Genomic DNA, 18,934 nt, shown 5'->3' on the forward strand with positions numbered 1-18,934 from the left:
GGATTCTAAACTTTATTGTTGTTCAGTCACTAAATCATGTCCGACTCTCTGTGACCCCACGGACTATAGCACACCAGGCTTCCCTGTCCTTCACCATCTCCCAGAGTTTACTCAAACTCATGTCCACTGAGTCGGTGATTCCGTCCAACCATCTCATCCTCTGTTGCCCCCTTCTCCTCCTGCCTTCAATCTTTCCCAGCATCAGGGTCTTAATGTTGCTAACGTCTTATTCTCTGATTTAATTTATTTTTACTGGAGTACACTTGATTTACAATGTTGTGTTAGTTATTTGCTTTAGATTGTTGCAAAGTCAGGATGGTGGCAGGAAAATTTGCTTTTGGGACAAAAGAGCTCCCACACCACAGCCCTTACCTCGTTCATAACCATCAAGCCTTCAGAGAAAGGTCAGCTGGCAGGACATTTTATATTCGTTACCACTTTATAATCTTTAAAAAAACTGCCTGTGTGTTACCAGTAATGTCAGATGAGGCATTCAGCCAGGGCTCCTGGGACTGTGTGTTCAGGAGCTTTGTTCTAACTGTTTGTTCGGGTTTTTTGTCCTTTCTCTTGACTGGCTGTTGCTCTGCAGTATTGACTTTGCCTTCTCTGTTGATGAACAGGACAAAATGGTTAAAAAAGAGAGGAGCATGTGTCAACAGACTCGGGCCCTTCTGCACAAGAATTTTCTTAGAAAATGGAGAATGAAAAAAGAGAGCGTGTTGGTATGGTTCACAATATATATCTTTCCATATTTAGTGAATGAAAATCCGTCATTTCACATTATGCCATTTTTATTGCCTTTTTATGTTCACAAATTCTATGGGCTAGTTGATTTGGAGTTCCCAAGGTAATGTTTTGCAAATGTTGCACAATAGGATCATATTTATGGCAAAAGGCGCAGGCTCATATGTTTGCTCCTAAAAAGCAAAGTAGATAACTTCTTATTGAACGTAACTAGCCATTCACCAAGTAAATAACCCACTTGAAACTTGTGGAATTATCCTGATTTACCCCAGGCCAACTTTAGTGTGAGAAAAAAGGTTGGGTGGGGGTGGGGAGCAAAATGAAGTAGATTTTAAACAGGTGAACCATCGCACTCTACTGGGGACGTTTTGACAAGATTCTGTGAATTGTTTTTGTTTCATTGCGAAGTCCTGTCTGACTCTCTTCACCCCGGTGGCCTGTAGCCCGCCAGGCTCCTCTGTCCATGGGTTTCTCCAGGCAAGAAGACTGGGATGGGCTCCCATGGCCTCCTCCAGGGGATCTTCCCGACCCAGGGTTCTAATGGGTCTCCTGCCACCCCTGCACTGGCAGGCAAACTCTTTACCACTGAGCCACAGGGAGGCCCTTGTTAATTCATGGGACTGGGGAAATGGCTTCTGAGCAAAAATTTGGGAACTCTGGGGGATTTCTTTTGAAGATTATGCTTTTGCAAACTTGGAGTAGTTTCAGGGAGCCGGGTCCCTGCTTGCCAGCGTCTTTGCCCTCTGTTCAGTCTCTAGTATAAGGTCAAGGCCATCGAGATGAGGATCTTTGCTTATGTTCTCAAGAAATACACCTGGAGCTGCCTTGGCTACACAGAAGCTATGTTCCGCTGAAAAATAGCAGTTCTTTTTTTTTCTGTTTTTTAATTTTTAATTTTTTATTGAAGTACACGGTCATCCTTAGCTCTTGAAGCATTCAGTTCTAATATTTTAGTTGCTGTATTGATAAAGGGTAACCTTTACAGTGATCATCCAAGTCAATTTTTAAAAAGCTTACGGAATGTTTAAAACCTCAAGCTTAGGATGAATGGCCCAGTGAACTCAGCCCAGGTGTGACACCTGTTAGCATCTGCTGGTGTGGCTGCATCTCTTCATCTCTCTCAGCTCCTCTCTTAGCACGTATGACATGACCGCTGAAGGCTTCCGCTAGCATCCACGAAAATCAAGGACAGGCTCCTTCGTAACCGCTAATGCGCTTCACAAAGTTCACGGCAATTGCGTATAGTCATCTAATTCCATGTCAAAATTCAGTTTCCTAAAATTTCCTCTAAAATATCTCGTCAAACGTTTTTTTTTGACTGTGCGGCCTCTGGGATCAAAGTGGGACCTAGCGCCTGGCCCCTGAGGAGACGCACGTGGCCTCAGCCACTGAGCCCCGGAGAACTCCCTGGAATGCCTCTTAACGCTGGTTTGTTCAAACCAGGGAGCCGGTCACTGTCCGGCTGAACACCCGTGCTCTGCGTTTGCCTGGAGCCGCTTCAGGCTGTCGTTTAACTCATTCCTTTGCCATCTACATTCCTTTTCTGATTTTTTAACTTTTTTAATTAAAAACCTTTCATTCAAGTATAGTTGATTTACAATAAGGGCTTCCGTGGTGTCTCAATGGTAAAGAATTCACCTGCAACGCAGGAGACGTGGGTTCAATGCCTGGGTGGGGGAGAGCCCCTAGAGAGGGGAATGGCACCCCACTCCAGTATTCTTGCCTGGAGAATCCCCATGGACAGGGGAGCCTGGCGGGCTACAGTCCATGGGGTTGCAAAGAGTCGGACATGGCTGATTTACAGCCGTCTGCATTTCTTGTAAACAGTATTTACGTTAAAAAATAGATTTTTAACTTTGGGTTAAACCCTTTGACAAAAGTATCTCTTATGGGATGATGTGTATTTCTATTTTATCCATATGAGGGCGAATAATCAGGAGTATATGAGGGGTGCTACGATTCTAGGTTAAGATTAATGGACATACTTGGTGTTATCTCAAAGCTATATTTGGAGATAAATCCATCCCATATTTGCTATATACCTCAAAACTTTTTTGGACATTAAAAGGTTTTCTTAAAATTGGTGCATAGTTTCTGTACAATATTACATGTTATTACAGGGGTCCAATGGAGTGATCCACAACTGTAATATTCCACTTGAGATAAAATATTTGCCATATTCCCCGTGTTGTACAATCTATCCTTGAGGCTTCTTTTATTTCTAATTTGTTTCCGTTTGAAGGGTAGTTGCCTCCCAGCGTCGGGTGCGTTTCTGCCACACGTTAACATTAATCGGCCGTAGGTTCACACGTGTCCCCTCCCGCCCGAGCCTGCCTCCCCACTCCCGCCCCTCCCGCCCCCTCGGGTGTCACAGGGCCCCGGGCTGAGCTCCCAGGGTCAGGCTGGCTGTCGAGTGAAATGGTGGTCTGCCTAACAGCCGGCTGGTAACTGAGAAAGCGAGGACGTGGGCGAGTGAAGTGAAGCCGAGCTCGGTGGCAGTGCCTCCGTCCTCAGCGTGCTCGCCTGCCCCTCCCTGTCTGAGAGCCCGTGGCGACGGGGCCCCTTTCTCTTCCGTGCACTGCAGGAGTGGACCATGGTGCTCTTCCTGGGGCTCGCTCTCTGCCTCTTTGCAGAGCTCTTCAGAGCTACTCATTTCCTGGAACAGCCGCCTCGGGTCTTGGGACGTGTGGATGAGTTTAACGACTCCAACCCGGTGCTGGTGGCCTACACCCCGGTCACTAACGTGACCCAGAGCATCATGGATAAGGTGGCTGCAGCTGCCTTCATGAAAGGTGCGTTGTTCAGCGGCCCATGCTTCATTATTATGCAACCTGTTTGCATTTAATTTGAAGTCTGTTTTGCAAGTTGAGTTTATTTACCCAGCCCGTGAGTCAGTGATTTTCAACTGGGGCAGGATCCTCATTTCACATGGGGTGGAGGGCTTGGTGTGAAGCTTCAAGTACGGGTAGGTCTCAAAGGAACATAGATTTTGTTGTTCTTGTTCAGACACTGCCATGTCTGACTCTGTCACCTCATGAACTGTAGCACACCAGACTCCTCTGTCCTTCACCATCTCCCAGACCTTGCTCAAACTTATGTCCATTGAGTTGGTGATGCCATCCAACCATCTCATCCTCTGTCGCCCCCCTTCTCCTCCCGGCTTCAATCTTTCCCAGCATCAGGATCTTTTCCAATGAGTCAGTTCTTCACATCAGGTGGCCAAAGTATTGGAGCTTCAGCTTCAGCATCAGTCCTTCCCGTGAATATTCAGAGTTGACTACCTTTTGGATTGACTGGTTTGATCTCCTTGCTATCCAAAGGACTCTCAAGAGTCTTCTCCAACACCACAGTTCAAAAGCATCAGTTCTTTGGTGCTCACCCTTCTTTATGGTCCAGCTCTCACATCTGTACATGACTACTGGAAAAACCATAGCTTTGACTATATGGACCTTTGTTGGCAAAGTAACATCTCTTTTAATATGGTGAACTCATTCATTATAAATGTTGTATGAGCTTAATTCTTAAGATAGTGTCCTTGACTCCAAAGAGCCTGGGTGGGTTCTAACTTTACCTCTGATTTTGTACTCTGATTTTTTGTGTGCTGTTTATTACTTTTGGCATACTATTTTCATATGATAGAAATCTACTTATAATCTTGGCAGAGAAAAACCCCACCAAATTCTGAAGCATTTTTACTGGTTATTTAAAATATTTTTAATTTTAAAATTACTTTAACTGCCAAAGTAACAGCCAGCCTAAAACAAGTTAAGCAGAACAAACTTGTCTGAAGCCAACAATGAAAGCTTTTGCGTTCATTCAAGCCACCATTTCCTCCTCTAAAAATTTGTGTGTATCTTTCTAGGATAATATGTACACACACACACACACACACACACACACACACCGTCACATATGTAGGCATGTGTGCACATAGGTGCACAAATTCAGTTGTTCTTTACTTCAGTGGGGATTATGATTATGCTAAATTGTTGGGAACTACTTGCTTGTAGAGGAACCAGGGTTCCAAGTTGCTCAGCTAAGATTTTAATAAGCGGCAGAGGAGACGTGTCCAGGCAGCCTTAACTCTAGGCTCTTTGCCCTCAGCTAGCATTCTCAGATTTAAAGATGCTAAGGTGAAAGAAACAGACGCTTTTTCCCCTCAGTGAGCTCAATAGTTTGATTTACCCTAACCAAGGCCCTGCTCTGGATAACTGAGGACCAGGTGCTGTTTTGTTTTTGCTCCAGATTCAAGTCCTAGAGGGTAGTCTGAGCAACAGCACTGTGGAGGCACGCAGCCTCCGTGCCATAATGTTAGGGAAGTGAATCCTCAGAAGAAGAAATGCGCCCAGAAGTTGATGCTCCCAGACATCCCTAAACCCCGCAGCAAGCCAGGACAGCTCTTGCTTGGAAAAACCATAGACGAAGGAGCCTGGTGGTTACGGTCTGTGGGGTCTCAAAGAGTCAGATACAGCTGAGCAGACACACACAACTGCTTTTTTAAAACCAATGTAGTTGACCCTTGAACCTCTGCGGGGCTAGAGGAACCTCCTCTTCAGGAAGCTAAAGACCCGAGTAATTCCTTGTTGGCCCCTGTATCTGTGTTTCCTCAGCATCTGAGCTCCCTCCATTCAGGGTTCTGCAACCTCACATTCCACCAGTGCCCGGGCAGTGCTGAAATGCAGCATTTACTTCTGGGAAAAATGCATGTTTGAGGGTCCCGTGCAGCCCAAACCTCTGGCATTCAGAGTCAGTGGCATATCGTTCCCATCTTCTCAGGTATTTACATTGAGCCTTAAACAACAGGAAAGACTTTCAGCCCTTAACTTAGAGGCAGCTGCTTGGTGATGCCATAATATACGGCACCAGTGGGTTACCCCGGTGGCTCAGATGGAAATGCGGGAGACCTGGGTTGGGAAGATGCCCTGGAGGAGGGCGTGGCCACCCTCTCCAGTACCCTTGCCTGGAGAACCCCATGGACAGAGGAGCCTGGTGGGCTGCAGTCCACGGGGTCACAAAGAGTCGGAGGTGACTAACGAGGCTTAGCACACAGGCACCCCTGGGACCGATAACTAGATGGAAGCCTAAGCGATTGCTGTTGGTCTTGTGTCCTCTAGTAATAAAGTTCGTCTAATCAGTCGCATTTCTCACACCTGGCAGGAAGAACAATCTTTGGGATCCCTAATGAAGACGCCATGGACAGAGTGCGCCCAAGGAACGACTCTGAGATGGTGGGAATTGTGTTCAACGACACTTTCTCATACCGGCTGAAGTTCAGCTGGGGACACAGGGTCCCGGTCATAAGAGAGCACTTCGAGTACTCGGGTAAGCAGCTGAGAACTGACTGCAGTCTTTGCTGCTTCGTCCCATCCTCTATGGGCAATGCCTGACGGAATCGTTAATAAAGTCAAGGAGCAGTGTGCTGTTCACTTCTGACCTTCAGGATGTCTTCCTTACAGGAGGAGTCTCACTCTTTTGCCAGCTATTTAATGCTGTGCTCCTTTGTTGCGATTTTGCTTTAAAAATGCTCTGGATTTTGTCGCCATGGACTTTGAGCGGACACTCAGATAGTTCACTTTAGAACCGGGGTTACTGTTTTCATTCCGTTCATTGATTTCCATTGCGTAATGATGTGCCTGTCTTTCTTCTTTGAAGACCACTGTTGGGCTCTCCGTGATGAAGCTTTCTGTCTTTTGTCAATATACTGGCAAAACGGGTTTGTGGCTTTTCAAACTGCGATCAATGCTGCAATTATAGAAGTAAGTGCGTGCCCCGCCTCCAAGACCTGTTTGAAGTCTGTACTTCTGCCCGCGTTTCTTGCCTGCCTCCTCCTCCTCCATCCTGCCCTCTCAGGAGAGGCTGCTCCGTTGCCTTCTCGCAGCAGAGAAGCTGTCGGGGCGCACAGCCTCCCGCTTCCCAGCACAACGATGCGGAACCGCCGTCCCGCGCCCTCCGCCGCCCTCTCCCGCTGCCCGGTCCTGCGGCCCCGCCTCAGCGCCAGGGCTGGAGGCGCCATCCTTGCGCACGGTATCCGGAGCGTGGCGCGATGGGCGTTCCGTCCGCGACCTCTTCCTTCAGCTTCCCCTTTTCAACAGCATTCTTCTCTTCAGTACTTAACAACGATCAGTTTCTTTCCTTTTTATCAAGACCTCGCATTCACGGTTCCTCCTCAAACACCCTCTTTCCCCTTAACCTCTTTACTTCTTGAAACCATTGGCTTCCTTTGAGCTCAACTCAGCGCAATAAAATTTCTATTCCCACCATGCCACCAAAATGATTTTTCTGAGGTCAGTAACAACGCTCACGTGACACGTGACGTTTTCCTTCCTGTCTTCCTTGGTCTTTTAGCTAAATACCACAGCCCTCACCCGGCTCTCCACTTTTCCAGCAGTTCTCCGTCTTCTGGCAGTCTTATCCGTCGTCACACTCCTACCTCTTTCAATCTGTGGTTCTACAAGGTCCCATTCAAGGCAATTTTCTCCATACTTTCTCCACACGGTGCCATCCTTTACCATAAATTCATTTACAGCTTACATGCTGATAACTGTAAGAACCCTGCTTTAATTGTTGACCAGTAAACTCGTCCTTTAAAGGACCAGAGAGCAAGTATTCTGCGGTCTGGGGGCCAAACAGTTTCTGTTGCAAATACTCAGCTTTCCATTTTTCATGTGGCAGCACTCATAAACCAGTGTGCTGACTGCATCGCAGTAAAACCGTTCACAAACACAGGTGATGGGCAAGGCCTGCTCCACTGTAGTCCTGAGGAGCTGACTACTTGATGCCCCATAAGCAATTCAGATTGGTATGTTCCAACCTGAATGTGGGTGTTTTTCTCTAAATGTGACCCAGTCTTTAAAAAAGTTTCTCCATCTCATGCATGCGTGCTCAGTCGAGTCCAACTCTTTGAGACCCCGTGGACCGTGGCCCACCAGGCTCCTCTGTCCACGGGGATTCTCCAGGCCAGAATGGGTTGCCATCTCCCTGACCCAGGGATGGCATTGGCAGGTGGATTCTTTACCCGCTGAGTCACCTGGGAAGCCCTTTCTCTCCCTCCAGTGAATGCCAAAGCCAGTCACTTAACTGGGGGGTTATCAGAGGTCACTTCTGGTGCATCACCGTTACGTCTTCTCTCTCATCCAGCCCTGTCAACTGTAAGCTCAGCTCTACTTACCTCTCTTCAGTTCTGCCACCGGCATTTATTCAGGTCATGTTCATCTCTTGCCTGAACTGTGAGAGTCATTTATGTATCCAGCCTCATCTTCCTCCCTCCACCTCTATCTCCCCATATTTTAAGCTGCTAGAAATATATAAACTCTTCTATATGAAAATGAAAAAAACAATGAATGTTGTTTTCTAGTCTATTTCTTCTGTGGTTAACCTATTTAATGTGTTTGTTAACATCCCAATTTAGGTCACAACGAATCATTCTGTTATGGAAGAGTTGACATCAGTTGTTGGAGTAAATATGAGGACGCCCCCTTTCATTTCTAAGGGAGAGATTATAAACGAGTGGTTCATTTTCATCTGTATTGTTTACTTCTCCCCTTTCGTGTATGTTGCATCGTTAAACATTACAAAGGAACGGAAAAAATTTAAGAAGCTGATGACAGGGATGGGTCTGCAGCAGTCAGCATTTTGGTGAGTCACCTGTGTATCCCACGTTAATACCTGGGGGAACTCGTTGGAAAGGACCCTGATGCTGGGGAAAGACTGAAGGCAAAAGGAGCAGAGGGTGGCAGCGGATGAGATGGTTGGATAGAAGCGCTGACCCAAAGGACCTGAGGCTGAGCAAACTCGGGGAGATGCTGGAGGGCAGAGGAGCCCGTCGTGCTGCAGGCCACGGGGCTGCAGAGTCAGACACGACTTGGCAGCTGAGCAACCGTGGCAATGTTAATTTTAACTTTCATTCTGTGTTTGTTGAGATAATTTTAATCATTGCTAGGCAAAAGTCTTCATGGGCTTTCTTTCATTGAATCCTCAAAACAACCATATGAGATAGTTAACACGATTAATCCCATTTTACAGACGAAGTGAGAAAAGAGGCTTGCCCCTGATCACACCGCTAGAGTGCACAGAGCCTCACGTTTATAATAAATGTGACTCCAGTCTGTTCGTTCCCAGAGTGTGCGCTGTGAGCTCTCGTATACCGCCTCTCGCGTGTCTGTGGACGTGCGACATTCTGAATTAACTCTCTGCTTCTGCCGTAGGCTCTCCTGGGCGCTCATGTATGCTGGCTTCGTCTCTGTTGTATCCATTTTCATGACTCTGGTCATAAAATTATTCCAAATGATTATCCTTACTGGCTTCATGGTGGTAGTCACGCTTTTCACCCTGTATGGCCTGTCTTTGGTGAGTTGGCAAAATGCATTTCTCATCCTACTTCAAGTCTCAGATATATAAGCCAGTGTCCATATTTCTTCAGGGTATTGGTAGCCTAGAGCTTCTCATTTTGTACTCTGGTTTCTGTATGTTTTTGAGAAAGTTTTTGTTCACGTGATGAACGAGTGAATATTGCAATTCATGATACTCAGAGGAAAAAAATATACCCCCTGGAACTTTTCTTTCTTCCTTCAGATAGCACTGGCTTTCCTCCTCTGCGTGCTGATAAAGAGACCCATCCTGACGGGCGTGGTTGCCTCTCTCTTCACTGTGTTTTGGGGCTGTCTGGGCTTCACTGCATTGTACAGACAACTCCCGTCGTCACTGGGATGGGCTTTATGTCTGTTTAGCCCTTTTGCCTTCACTGCTGGGGTGGCTCAGGTAAGAACACAGCCATCTAGTGACTATTAGAGTTTCCGCATTATTGAGCCAGTTTGGTACTTCCTCAAGCTTAATGATCAATCACCCTGCATTTTAAGAAATTAGGCTATTGAAAAGTTAAATAAAAAATCTTATCGGGACTTCCCTGGCGACCCAGTGGTTAAGACTTCACCTTCCAATGCAGGGGGTCCAGCTTCCATCCCTGGTCGGGGAGCTAGGATCCCACAGGCCTCTCGGCCAAAAAAAGAAAGCATAAAACCGAAGGAATGTTGTAACAAGTTCAATAAAGAATCTGAAAATGGTCCACATCCAAAAAAATCTTTAAAAAGATCTTATCAGAGTTATCAAACAGATCATTTGTAAACTCTTGGGAAATTTAAATGAGAAAAATAATCGCTCACGATCTGAGCGGGGCGCAGGGCCAGGCGCCCGGAATGAGGCTCGGTTCCGTCACTTCCCGCGGAGTCACCTCGGGCGGGTCACCGGGCTTCTGTAGTTTGTCCTTGCTCGTCTGCAAAGTCAGGATGTGGGAATCGAGCTCACGGGTAATCGTGCTGTTATTTAAGTATGAGGCTAGAACCGCGCGACGTGAAGCTTAGCTGTGATCTTCATTGTCTGTTTTACCTTTGTTACCCTTAAAATCAACCTCTTCAAGTCTTCAGTGCTTACCTAATGCTTTAACACATTTGCAACATATGAGCACTTGGGATTTTCATACTTCCTTCAAATGGCCTCTCACTTCCCTGCCATCTCTGGGTTTCTCTTCCCAGAATAAATTATTTTTGGTCGCTTTCCCACTTCTCTAAATCGCCTTCCTGAAGATTTCTGATGAATGAATAAATTAAGTTTCTGTTCTTCAATTGTCTTAGAGCATTTCCTTCTCTCAGAGCATTTCCCACTCGGTGACAATAATTATATTTGTCAAAAGCAACACTGCTACTCACAGCTTCACCATGCATTTTTTAAGGAAAAGGAATATTAAAATTAAAATTGTATTTGCCTATGCAGCATCATTAGAAGAAGTTCAGTTTCATCGGTGTATCTAACTTTGACTGTACTTTTTCCTTTGTGGTCTCAGATTTCGCATCAAGAGTATCACGTGAGTGCTGTTGTTTTCCCCGATCCCTCTGGGGAGTCAAACACAATGATACTGGTTTTCTTCCTTCTGGCGTTTGACACTCTGCTCTATTTGACATTAACATTATATTTTGAGCATGTTTTGCCTGGTAAGTAATAGTGTGATGTGATTAAAGTTGAATTTAAAGTAATTCTGTGTCTTGAAAGGTGGTGTCCAATTCTTTGTTGACTTGTCATTTTAAAAGCCTTTCTGATTGCAGAGGAAAGGAAAAACATTCAAAACAGTAGAATTTCCTCATTTTCCTCTCACTGTTTAATGATCTGAATGGAACTATTTTGTTGAGACATTTTAATGAAAAACCACTTGCGTTTCTGTTGGTTTATATCTTTTATAAAAGTAAGTAAAGAGTGTGTATGTGTGTGTGTGTGTGTATTAACGGGAGAGGAAGGGAGATGCCTAAATCAACCATTAGAGAACACTGCTTCTTAGCACTTGAGTTCACAGCCATAAGATAAGAGCTCATTACATCACTCCTGCCAGTATTTGGCTCTAGGAAACTTGTTCTTCTGCGTCTCAAAATATTAACATTTACAGTGCAAAGTTAATGGATAACTTCTCCTTTTTGTGAAAAAAATCAGTCTAACGGGAATACCTTTATATAATGTTCTACAAATAAAATAACAAAATAAACCCTACAACCAACTTTTAAATAATTATTATAAAACTCAAGTGTAGTCTACACACATAATCCCCGGAACTAATATGCCTGTGTTCCCTTAGTGTGCGCGTTCAGTCATGTCTGACAGTTTTGTGACCGGCTGGACTGTATGTAGCCCTCCAAGCTCCTCTGTGGATGGGATTCTCCAGGCAAGAGTACTGGAGTGGGTTACCATTTCCTCCTCTGGGGGATCTTCCTGACACAGGGATCAAACCCAGGTCTCCTGCATTGCAGGCTGATTCTTTACTGTCTGAGCTACTGGGGAAACCCCTTGGTGGCCCAGACAATTTAACTATATGATAATTTTTTTCTCCAGTACTTCCACCTAGAATTTAATTCCGATTTTAATGGGTGGCATTTCTGTTCTTTCTTATGAAGTCCTCCACGCGTTCATAATTAGTATGCTTTTCTTGTCCGAGTGAAATGCATACACGTGAGGATGCGTGTATTTCCCAGGTTTTATTTCCCTGCTTTTGTGCAGCGCAGCTCCCCTTTCTGGCAGCTCACCTCTAGCCGTTCTCGGCTCAGGCCCAGCCTTGAGCCTCTCCTCTTGGCACATTCAGTTTCTGAAGCCTCATCACTCCTCCTTTTTGCCTCTCTCTTCAAAGCCCCGTTTTGCAGCTCCGGGTTTCTCTTACGTTTCCCTCCACGTCCCCAGCGTCTTCCTTTCCTGCGCGCAGCTCCATGCGCGTGTCTGCCGCGTCAGTCCCTCTCCTGGCGCGGCCCCTGTGTCTGCTCGCAGTGCTGGCGCGTTTCACAGCGTGACACGCAGAAGCTCCGCTGCCTTCGTTCTCGTGTGGTCTCTGGACTTCCCGGAGGCTCGGATGGTAAAGCGCCTGTCTACAATGTGGGAGACCCGGGTTCGATCCCCGGGTCGGGAAGATCCCCTGGAGAAGGGACTGGCAATCCACTCCAGTACTCTTGCCTGGAGAATCCCATGGACAGCGGAGCCTGGTAGGCTACAGTCCATGGGGTCGCAAAGAGTCGGACACGACTGAGCGACTTCACTTTCTTTCACTTTTCATGGTCTCTGGAAAAGCCTATTGAATTTCTTCTTGGTGTCACCAGGAAATTCATGTTCCGTGGGTATACCATTAAAGTTCCATCTCATTTTATTCTTTCTGATGCTTCAGATCCAGAGCTGCCCTTTAACTGTTGCCCTATATTCCCGTTTCTTATCATTAGAATATAAGTTCATTTGAATGTCAGATATTGTAATTGATTCTACCGTTCATATACAGGGGTATATGGAGGCTTGAACTTTGCTGGTGGCTCAGTGGTAAAGAATCTGCCCGCCCACACAGGAGATGCAGGTTCAATCCCTGGGTCAGGACGATCCCCTGGAGCAGGAAACGGCCTCCCACTCCAGTGTTCTTACCCAGGAAATCCCGTGGAGAGAGGAGCCTGGTGGGCTACGGTCCATTGGGGTCATAAAGATTTAGACACGACTTAGTGACTCAACAACAAAAAGCAAAATGGAGATATATGGATGGCAAACTGGAGGAAGGCAGTCAAGAAGCACAAAACTCCAGTTATAAATAGGTAGCATCCGTGCACAACCTGGTGGCTGTAGGTGGCATGCTGTGTGCTATATAGAGAAGCTGTGAAGCAAATAAATCCTGAGTTCTCATCACAAGGAGAATTTTTTTTTTCCTTCTTTCATCCTGTCTCTGAGATGAAGGATGTTAGCTGAACCTACTGTGGTCATCATTTCACACTGTTTGTGAATCAAACCATTGTACTGTACTCCCTAAACGTATATAATTATGTGTGTCAATTATTTCTCAGTAAAACTGGGAAAAACGAATACAAGTCATTAATGTGCAGGAAAAATTGCTGTCAAGCTGCACTGTGACAGGTGTGGTTCTTCACTGATGCTGTTTGCTGCTTGACCCAACATGGAATCATGTCTTTATGGCTCAGATGAAAACGGCCAGCGGCGTTCACCACTGTTTTTCCTGAAGTCTTCCTTTTGGTTCCAACACAAAAGCACTCACCGTGAAGTCTTCGGGAATGAAATGAATTCTGAGCTCTCCTGCAGTGATTCTTTCGAGCCAGTGTCTCCAGAGTTCCACGGAAAAGAAACCATAAGGTGACTTAACAGTTTATGTGACCATGTACACGGTTAGGTAAAAGCGTGATAAATTAACTTGCCACAAGGACAACCACAGGTCCAATGTTATGGATGATGTGGGTTTTAAAATTTATTTCTTTTTAATGGAAGGATAACTGCTTTACAGTGTTGCGTTGGTCTCTGCCATACATCAGTGTGAGCCAGCCACAGGCACCCACGTCCCCCATCCTGAACCTCCCTCCCACCTCCCACCCCTCTAGGGTGTCCCAGAGCGGCAGGTTGAGCTCCAAGTCATGCAGCAAACCGCCGCCGGCTGTCCGTTCTGCATAGGATCCTGTATGTGGTCAGAGCCACTCTCTGCATTTGCCCCACCCCTCCCTTCCCCGAGTGAGGCCCCGAGTCTGTTCTCTGTGTCTGCGTCTGTGTTGCTGTCCTGCAGACAGGCTCATCAGTGCCATCCTTCCAGATCCCATATAGATGCGTTGACACGTGGCATTTGTCTCCCTCTTTCTGACTTGCTTCACTTTGTATAATGGGCTCTAGATCCATCCACCTCCTTAGAGCTGCCTCAAATGCATTCCTTACCCTGAGTGATATTCCATTGTATGTATGTGCCACAGCTGCTTTATCCATTCGGGATGACATGTTTTCATTCTTTTTAATTTTTTAAAATTAGAGTGTCATTACTTTACCGCACTGTGGTGGGTCTTGCCATACATCAACGTGGATCAGCATTAGTTGATGATGTGTTTTTGAAAGTTCCTTTCTTTCAGATATTTTTGCTTTCATCCTGAAAGACTTCTTCATAATTAGTAGCTTTGTGACTTTCTGGTAAATGCTGAGCTCTCCAAGCCTCATTTCTTCCCAAGAAATGTGTGATGTAGTTCCACAGTACAGTGGCATCTTCTTGAGTCAGTGAGATAATTAAGCAATATGTCTGCTACATAAAAGGAAGTGTGTACGTGTCAATTTATTATCCATGTGGGTTTGATATCCATGTACAGATATATAATAGAAGGCTGAGCTCATAAATCTGAAGCTTTGAAGACAGGTCTAAAGACACAGACTTGAGAATGAGAATTTGGGGTAAGGGAGGAAGCAGAAAGATGGGGAGATACCATATGGCAAAGATCTGAGAATAAGAAAAAAGCTGGTCGGTATAGAGTCCAGTTTAAGGAGTCCATAAGGTATGCCCAGAGGGAATATTGAGAACGAGGTGGAAACCAGAAGCGAGCAGAGCTGAGGACAAGAAGACAGGGTGTGCAACTGTCAAATCAGTGATGAGCTTTATGAAACAAGGGCTGAAAAGTGACCGCTGGATGTGCTACTTAGGACATCATGGGTAACTTCATTGAGAACGGCTTCAGAAGCATGGTGGAGCCCCAGGCTCTGCGATTAGGCTGGGAATGAAGGTGGGGAAAAGAAATGCGGTGGAGAGCAGAAGCTGCTATTATTCTGATGAATTTGCCCGAGGAAGAGAACGATTGAGTAATCAAGAGACAGGAAGCTGCTCTCCACTGCTCCCCCTCCCTGGCTTCTGCCTGACTTTCTTCCAACAGTAGCTTCCCTTCGTTTGCTGATGCAGCTGGAAGGCATCAAATGCCGGCTTGGTGAGAATCTGAGCATCCGTGGAAATCTCCTTTGGGCCTGGCAGGGGCTTTTGCCCTCCTCTTCCCATTAAGATGGATCCTCTTACCAGTTTGTGGGAAGCGGGTGCCACCTCCATCCCCTCACCCAGACAGTGTTTCCACCATGCTCCTGAGCACTCCGACAATAAATCCCTCCTTTGGTGAAGGTTAAGGTCAATCATGAGCGGTAGTGATCAAGAGAGAGGTAGCTTCATCTGTGTCATTACAAACTGTATTCACCTCATAGCCGCTTAATCTTCTTTCAGAATCAGAAATCTTAAAAAAGAATATAAAGGAAAGCCTGGAAAAGTAGAAGCATTGCAAGGTAAAGAGAACAAGGTCATTGTTTCGATGTTTCTAATTTAAAATGTTTTTCATTTCTTGAAAATAGTCATAATGGAAAATTAGAGAATGGATATACATAAAACGAAACATTTTTTAAAATTTCTACTATGAGGCATAATCACTAATGCATATTTTCCTATGTATGGATGAGACAGTTTAAGAAATGGGATTGTACTGATTATGCTGGTGTATAATCTTTGACACTAGCTTGGAGCGTCACCAGATTTGCTGGTATTAATATTTTCATAGGGCTTTTCATCATCTGTTTTGGGCTGTGCTTTGCTTTATTTTTGATTCTCTCACAATTTAACCCCACGATTTACGTTTTCAGGGAGTCTCTTAAAAATTCTGGGATGCTCATAGAACTCTCTGCTGCTTCCCAGTGGAATTAGATAATCTTTCAAATGTTAAAAGACTGTCAAGTCGTAAGCATGCTCGTGTGAAGATGCCTGTGGCACGTGCTGGGTCCCAGCAGCCCTCTCTGAGACCACGCCCACACTTCTGTGACACGGATCAGAAGCTGATCCCTGGTGCCAGGGAAGCTTGAGCACCCTGTCCTTACCGACCCCCTTCCCTGCTTAGAGTAGACAGCATACACTGCCCCTTAGCCCCTGTATCTGGCACTGGGACCCTCAGTGAGACTGCTTCTTAATAGAAATGCAGACTTGCCTTTGTCCGGGAAGTATCAACACATCCTCTGCTTCCTCTGGTTTTATCTTCGTATCTCTGGCTTTGTTCTCTAATATTAACTGTATATATCCTTTGACATTCAAAGTATTTGTGGTAGGGAGGAGAGTGGGAATTTATATTCCCAGTCTTGATCTAATTTCTTCAGAGGAAGTGAGGCTTTGTCTTCATAAATAGACACAAGTAGAAATATAATTGTAAAAAGTCACATTAAAATACGGTGAAATGAGATGAAGTGCGGAGGTACACTTTACTCTTTCAGTTGTTGTTTTTTTAAGGCCCGCTTCATCGCAGTATAATCCGAAGTCTAACTTTCAGATTTTATCCGGAGACAGGCATATGTCTTGACGTCTATGAAGGCCAGCTCACGGCGATTCTTGGACACAGCGGAGCTGGCAAGTCCTCGTTGCTGAGCATCCTTGGCGGCTGGTCTGCTTGTACCGAAGGTGAGAAGAGAATTTTACAAACCAAGGTGGCTGGTAAACAGCTTCCTCAGTCTGATTATGTGAAAGAAAAACATTTCTCTGAAAGAGGCTTTTTGCAAAGTTGAGCCATTTAAAATGGGAAATATTTATTTCATGTTTACATAAAGTAGAATGCTTGGATCTCTTTTTCACTATTATTTGTCATTTTCCATGTATATTTTGCACTGCTTTGGACAATGGTATTTATGTCAAGAATAATCTGCATCTTTTAAATGGATTAATTACATAGCTATGAAATGGGAGTTTCTTCAGTGAATATCCTGTATCATCTCTCTGCATAGAGTAAATAGCCTGGTGTTAAAGACTTACATTTTTTTTATCTGTAGGATCTGCCACTATTTATAACACCCAACTCTCTGAAATAATGGACATGGAAGAAATCAGAAATTACACTGGATTTTGTCCACAATTTAATATCTACTTCGATTTTCTTACTGTGAGAGAAAACCTTAGGCTGTTTGCTAAAATAAAAGGGATTCCAGCAAAAGAAGTGGAACAAGAGGTAGATGAACAGATTAGAGTTGGTGACTTTGGAAATAACTTACTTAGTTTGCTTCTGGTCATATTTTACTCTTTCACTATTACTTTACTCTTTCATAAATAAAATTTAATTAATGGAGTTCTAGAATAAATTCCTTGTAACTATCAGCAAATTAAGACTGCTTCACGTGAAATATTTTCTATTAATGTAGTGCTTTTGGTAGGTAAAAGGCATAGTGATGGAATTAGACATGCACGATATTCAAGATGTCATTGCTAAAGAATTAAGCGGTGGACAGAAGAGAAAACTCACGTTTGGGATTGCCGTTTTAGGAGATCCTCAGGTAAGAGATAAAAATATCTTTGAGATGAATTTGGATTGAAGGATGTAAAACGATTATTAAAGTCCAGACTGCATTTCAGCTGCCAAAAGTGAGAGAAAGTTTATAATAAAGGGCCATGCAAGCCTGTTAGGGACCTGATGAAGGACTCTGAGTGCAGACGTCGCACTGGGTTCCGTGTTCTTTTCTGAAGAGCCTCTCTCTAAACAGAAGGTGCTTTCGCGTGCTCTCCACTGCAGGTTTTGCTCCTGGACGAGCCGACTGCTGGACTGGACCCTTCCTCAAGGCACCTTGTGTGGAACTTCCTGAAGGAGCGGAAAACCAACCACACGATCCTTTTTACTACCCAGTTCATGGACGAGGCTGACATCCTGGCTGGTGAGTCTTGGTTTCTTTATGCTGACTCGGTATCAACGGCTTAATATGAGAGAGATTCTCTCTAACTTCTGTTGGAAAGAAGAGAGCCTCATTTGCCATGGGTCTGAGAGAGGGCCTCCGAAAGTGGCACTTGGCCTCCAGGCGTTCTGGCCCCCGTGAGTTCTCAGACTCACACTTACGTATCTTCCTGTTTGTAACTTTCTGTTTATATTAATCACAAGTGCATATTTTTAAAAATCTGAAATGCCAGTGTTACTTTTTATGTGTGTGCCTGCTTGCTAAGTAGGCTCAGCAGTGTCCAACTCTTTGTGACCCCATGGACTGTAGCCCTCCAGGCTCCTCTCTCCATGGGATTCTCCAGGCAAGAACACTGGAGTGGGCTGCCATGCCCTCCTCCAGGGGATTTCCCCGACCCAGGGATCAAATGCACGTCTCCTACACTGGCAGGCAGGTTCTTTACCACTAGCGCCACCTGGGAAGCTCTATTGTGTGTGTGTGTGTGTGTGTGTGTGTGTGTGTGTATGTGTGTATGTGTGTGTGTGTATGTGTGTGTGTGTGAAGCTCTAGTGTGTGTGTGTGTGTGTGAAGCTATTGTGTGTGTGTATGTGTGTGTGTATGTGTGTGGGGGTGGGTGTGTGTGTGTGAAGCTCTATTGTGTATCTGTGTGTATATGTGTGTGTGAAGCTCTAGTGTGTGTGTGTGAAGCTCTATTGTGTATGTGTGTGTATGTGTGTGTGTGTGAAGCTCTAGTGTGTGTGTATGTGTGTGTGTGCGTGAAGCTCTATTGTGTGTGTATGAAGCTCTATTGTGTGTGTGTATGTGTGTGTGTGTGTTTGTGGGTGTGTGTGTGTGTATGTGTGTGTGTGTGTGAAGCTCTATTGTGTATCTGTGTGTGTATGTGTGTGTGTGTGAAGCTCTATTTGTGTGTGTGTGGGGTGTGTGTGTGTGAAGCTCTAGTGTGTGTGTGTATGTGTGTGCGTGTGTGTGTGTGTGAAGCTCTAGTGTGTGTGTGTGTGCATGTGTGTGTATGTGTGTGTGTATGTGTGTGTGGTGTGTGTGTGTGTCTGTGTATGTGTGTGTGTGAACCTCTATTGTGTGTGTGTATGTGTGTGAAGCTCTAGTGTGTGTGTGTGTACGTGTGTGTGTGAAGCTCTAGTGTGTGTGTGAAGCTCTATTGTGTATATGTGTGTGTGTATGTGTCTGTGTGTGTGAAGCTCTA

The 18,934-nt window shown here is 45.2% G+C and overlaps 1 protein-coding gene across 1 annotated transcript in view; it reads left to right on the forward strand.

The window, feature by feature from the left end:
* The first annotated feature begins 3,487 nt into the window (after positions 1-3,487).
* ABCA10 (ATP binding cassette subfamily A member 10) overlaps positions 3,488-18,934 on the forward strand; it is a 48,571-nt gene continuing 33,124 nt past the window's right edge. Inside the window, exons 1-13 of the mRNA XM_068976296.1 lie at positions 3,488-3,536; positions 5,902-6,066; positions 6,397-6,500; positions 8,153-8,379; positions 8,949-9,090; positions 9,316-9,501; positions 10,580-10,727; positions 13,221-13,389; positions 15,266-15,324; positions 16,367-16,477; positions 16,843-17,018; positions 17,221-17,340; positions 17,577-17,715. Coding sequence (XP_068832397.1) covers positions 3,503-3,536; positions 5,902-6,066; positions 6,397-6,500; positions 8,153-8,379; positions 8,949-9,090; positions 9,316-9,501; positions 10,580-10,727; positions 13,221-13,389; positions 15,266-15,324; positions 16,367-16,477; positions 16,843-17,018; positions 17,221-17,340; positions 17,577-17,715 — 1,780 coding nt within the window. The 5' untranslated portion in view covers positions 3,488-3,502. The remainder of the gene's footprint in view (positions 3,537-5,901; positions 6,067-6,396; positions 6,501-8,152; positions 8,380-8,948; positions 9,091-9,315; positions 9,502-10,579; positions 10,728-13,220; positions 13,390-15,265; positions 15,325-16,366; positions 16,478-16,842; positions 17,019-17,220; positions 17,341-17,576; positions 17,716-18,934) is intronic.

This window comes from Capricornis sumatraensis, chromosome 8, assembly GCF_032405125.1.
Source record: "Capricornis sumatraensis isolate serow.1 chromosome 8, serow.2, whole genome shotgun sequence".
NCBI lineage: Eukaryota > Metazoa > Chordata > Mammalia > Artiodactyla > Bovidae > Capricornis > Capricornis sumatraensis.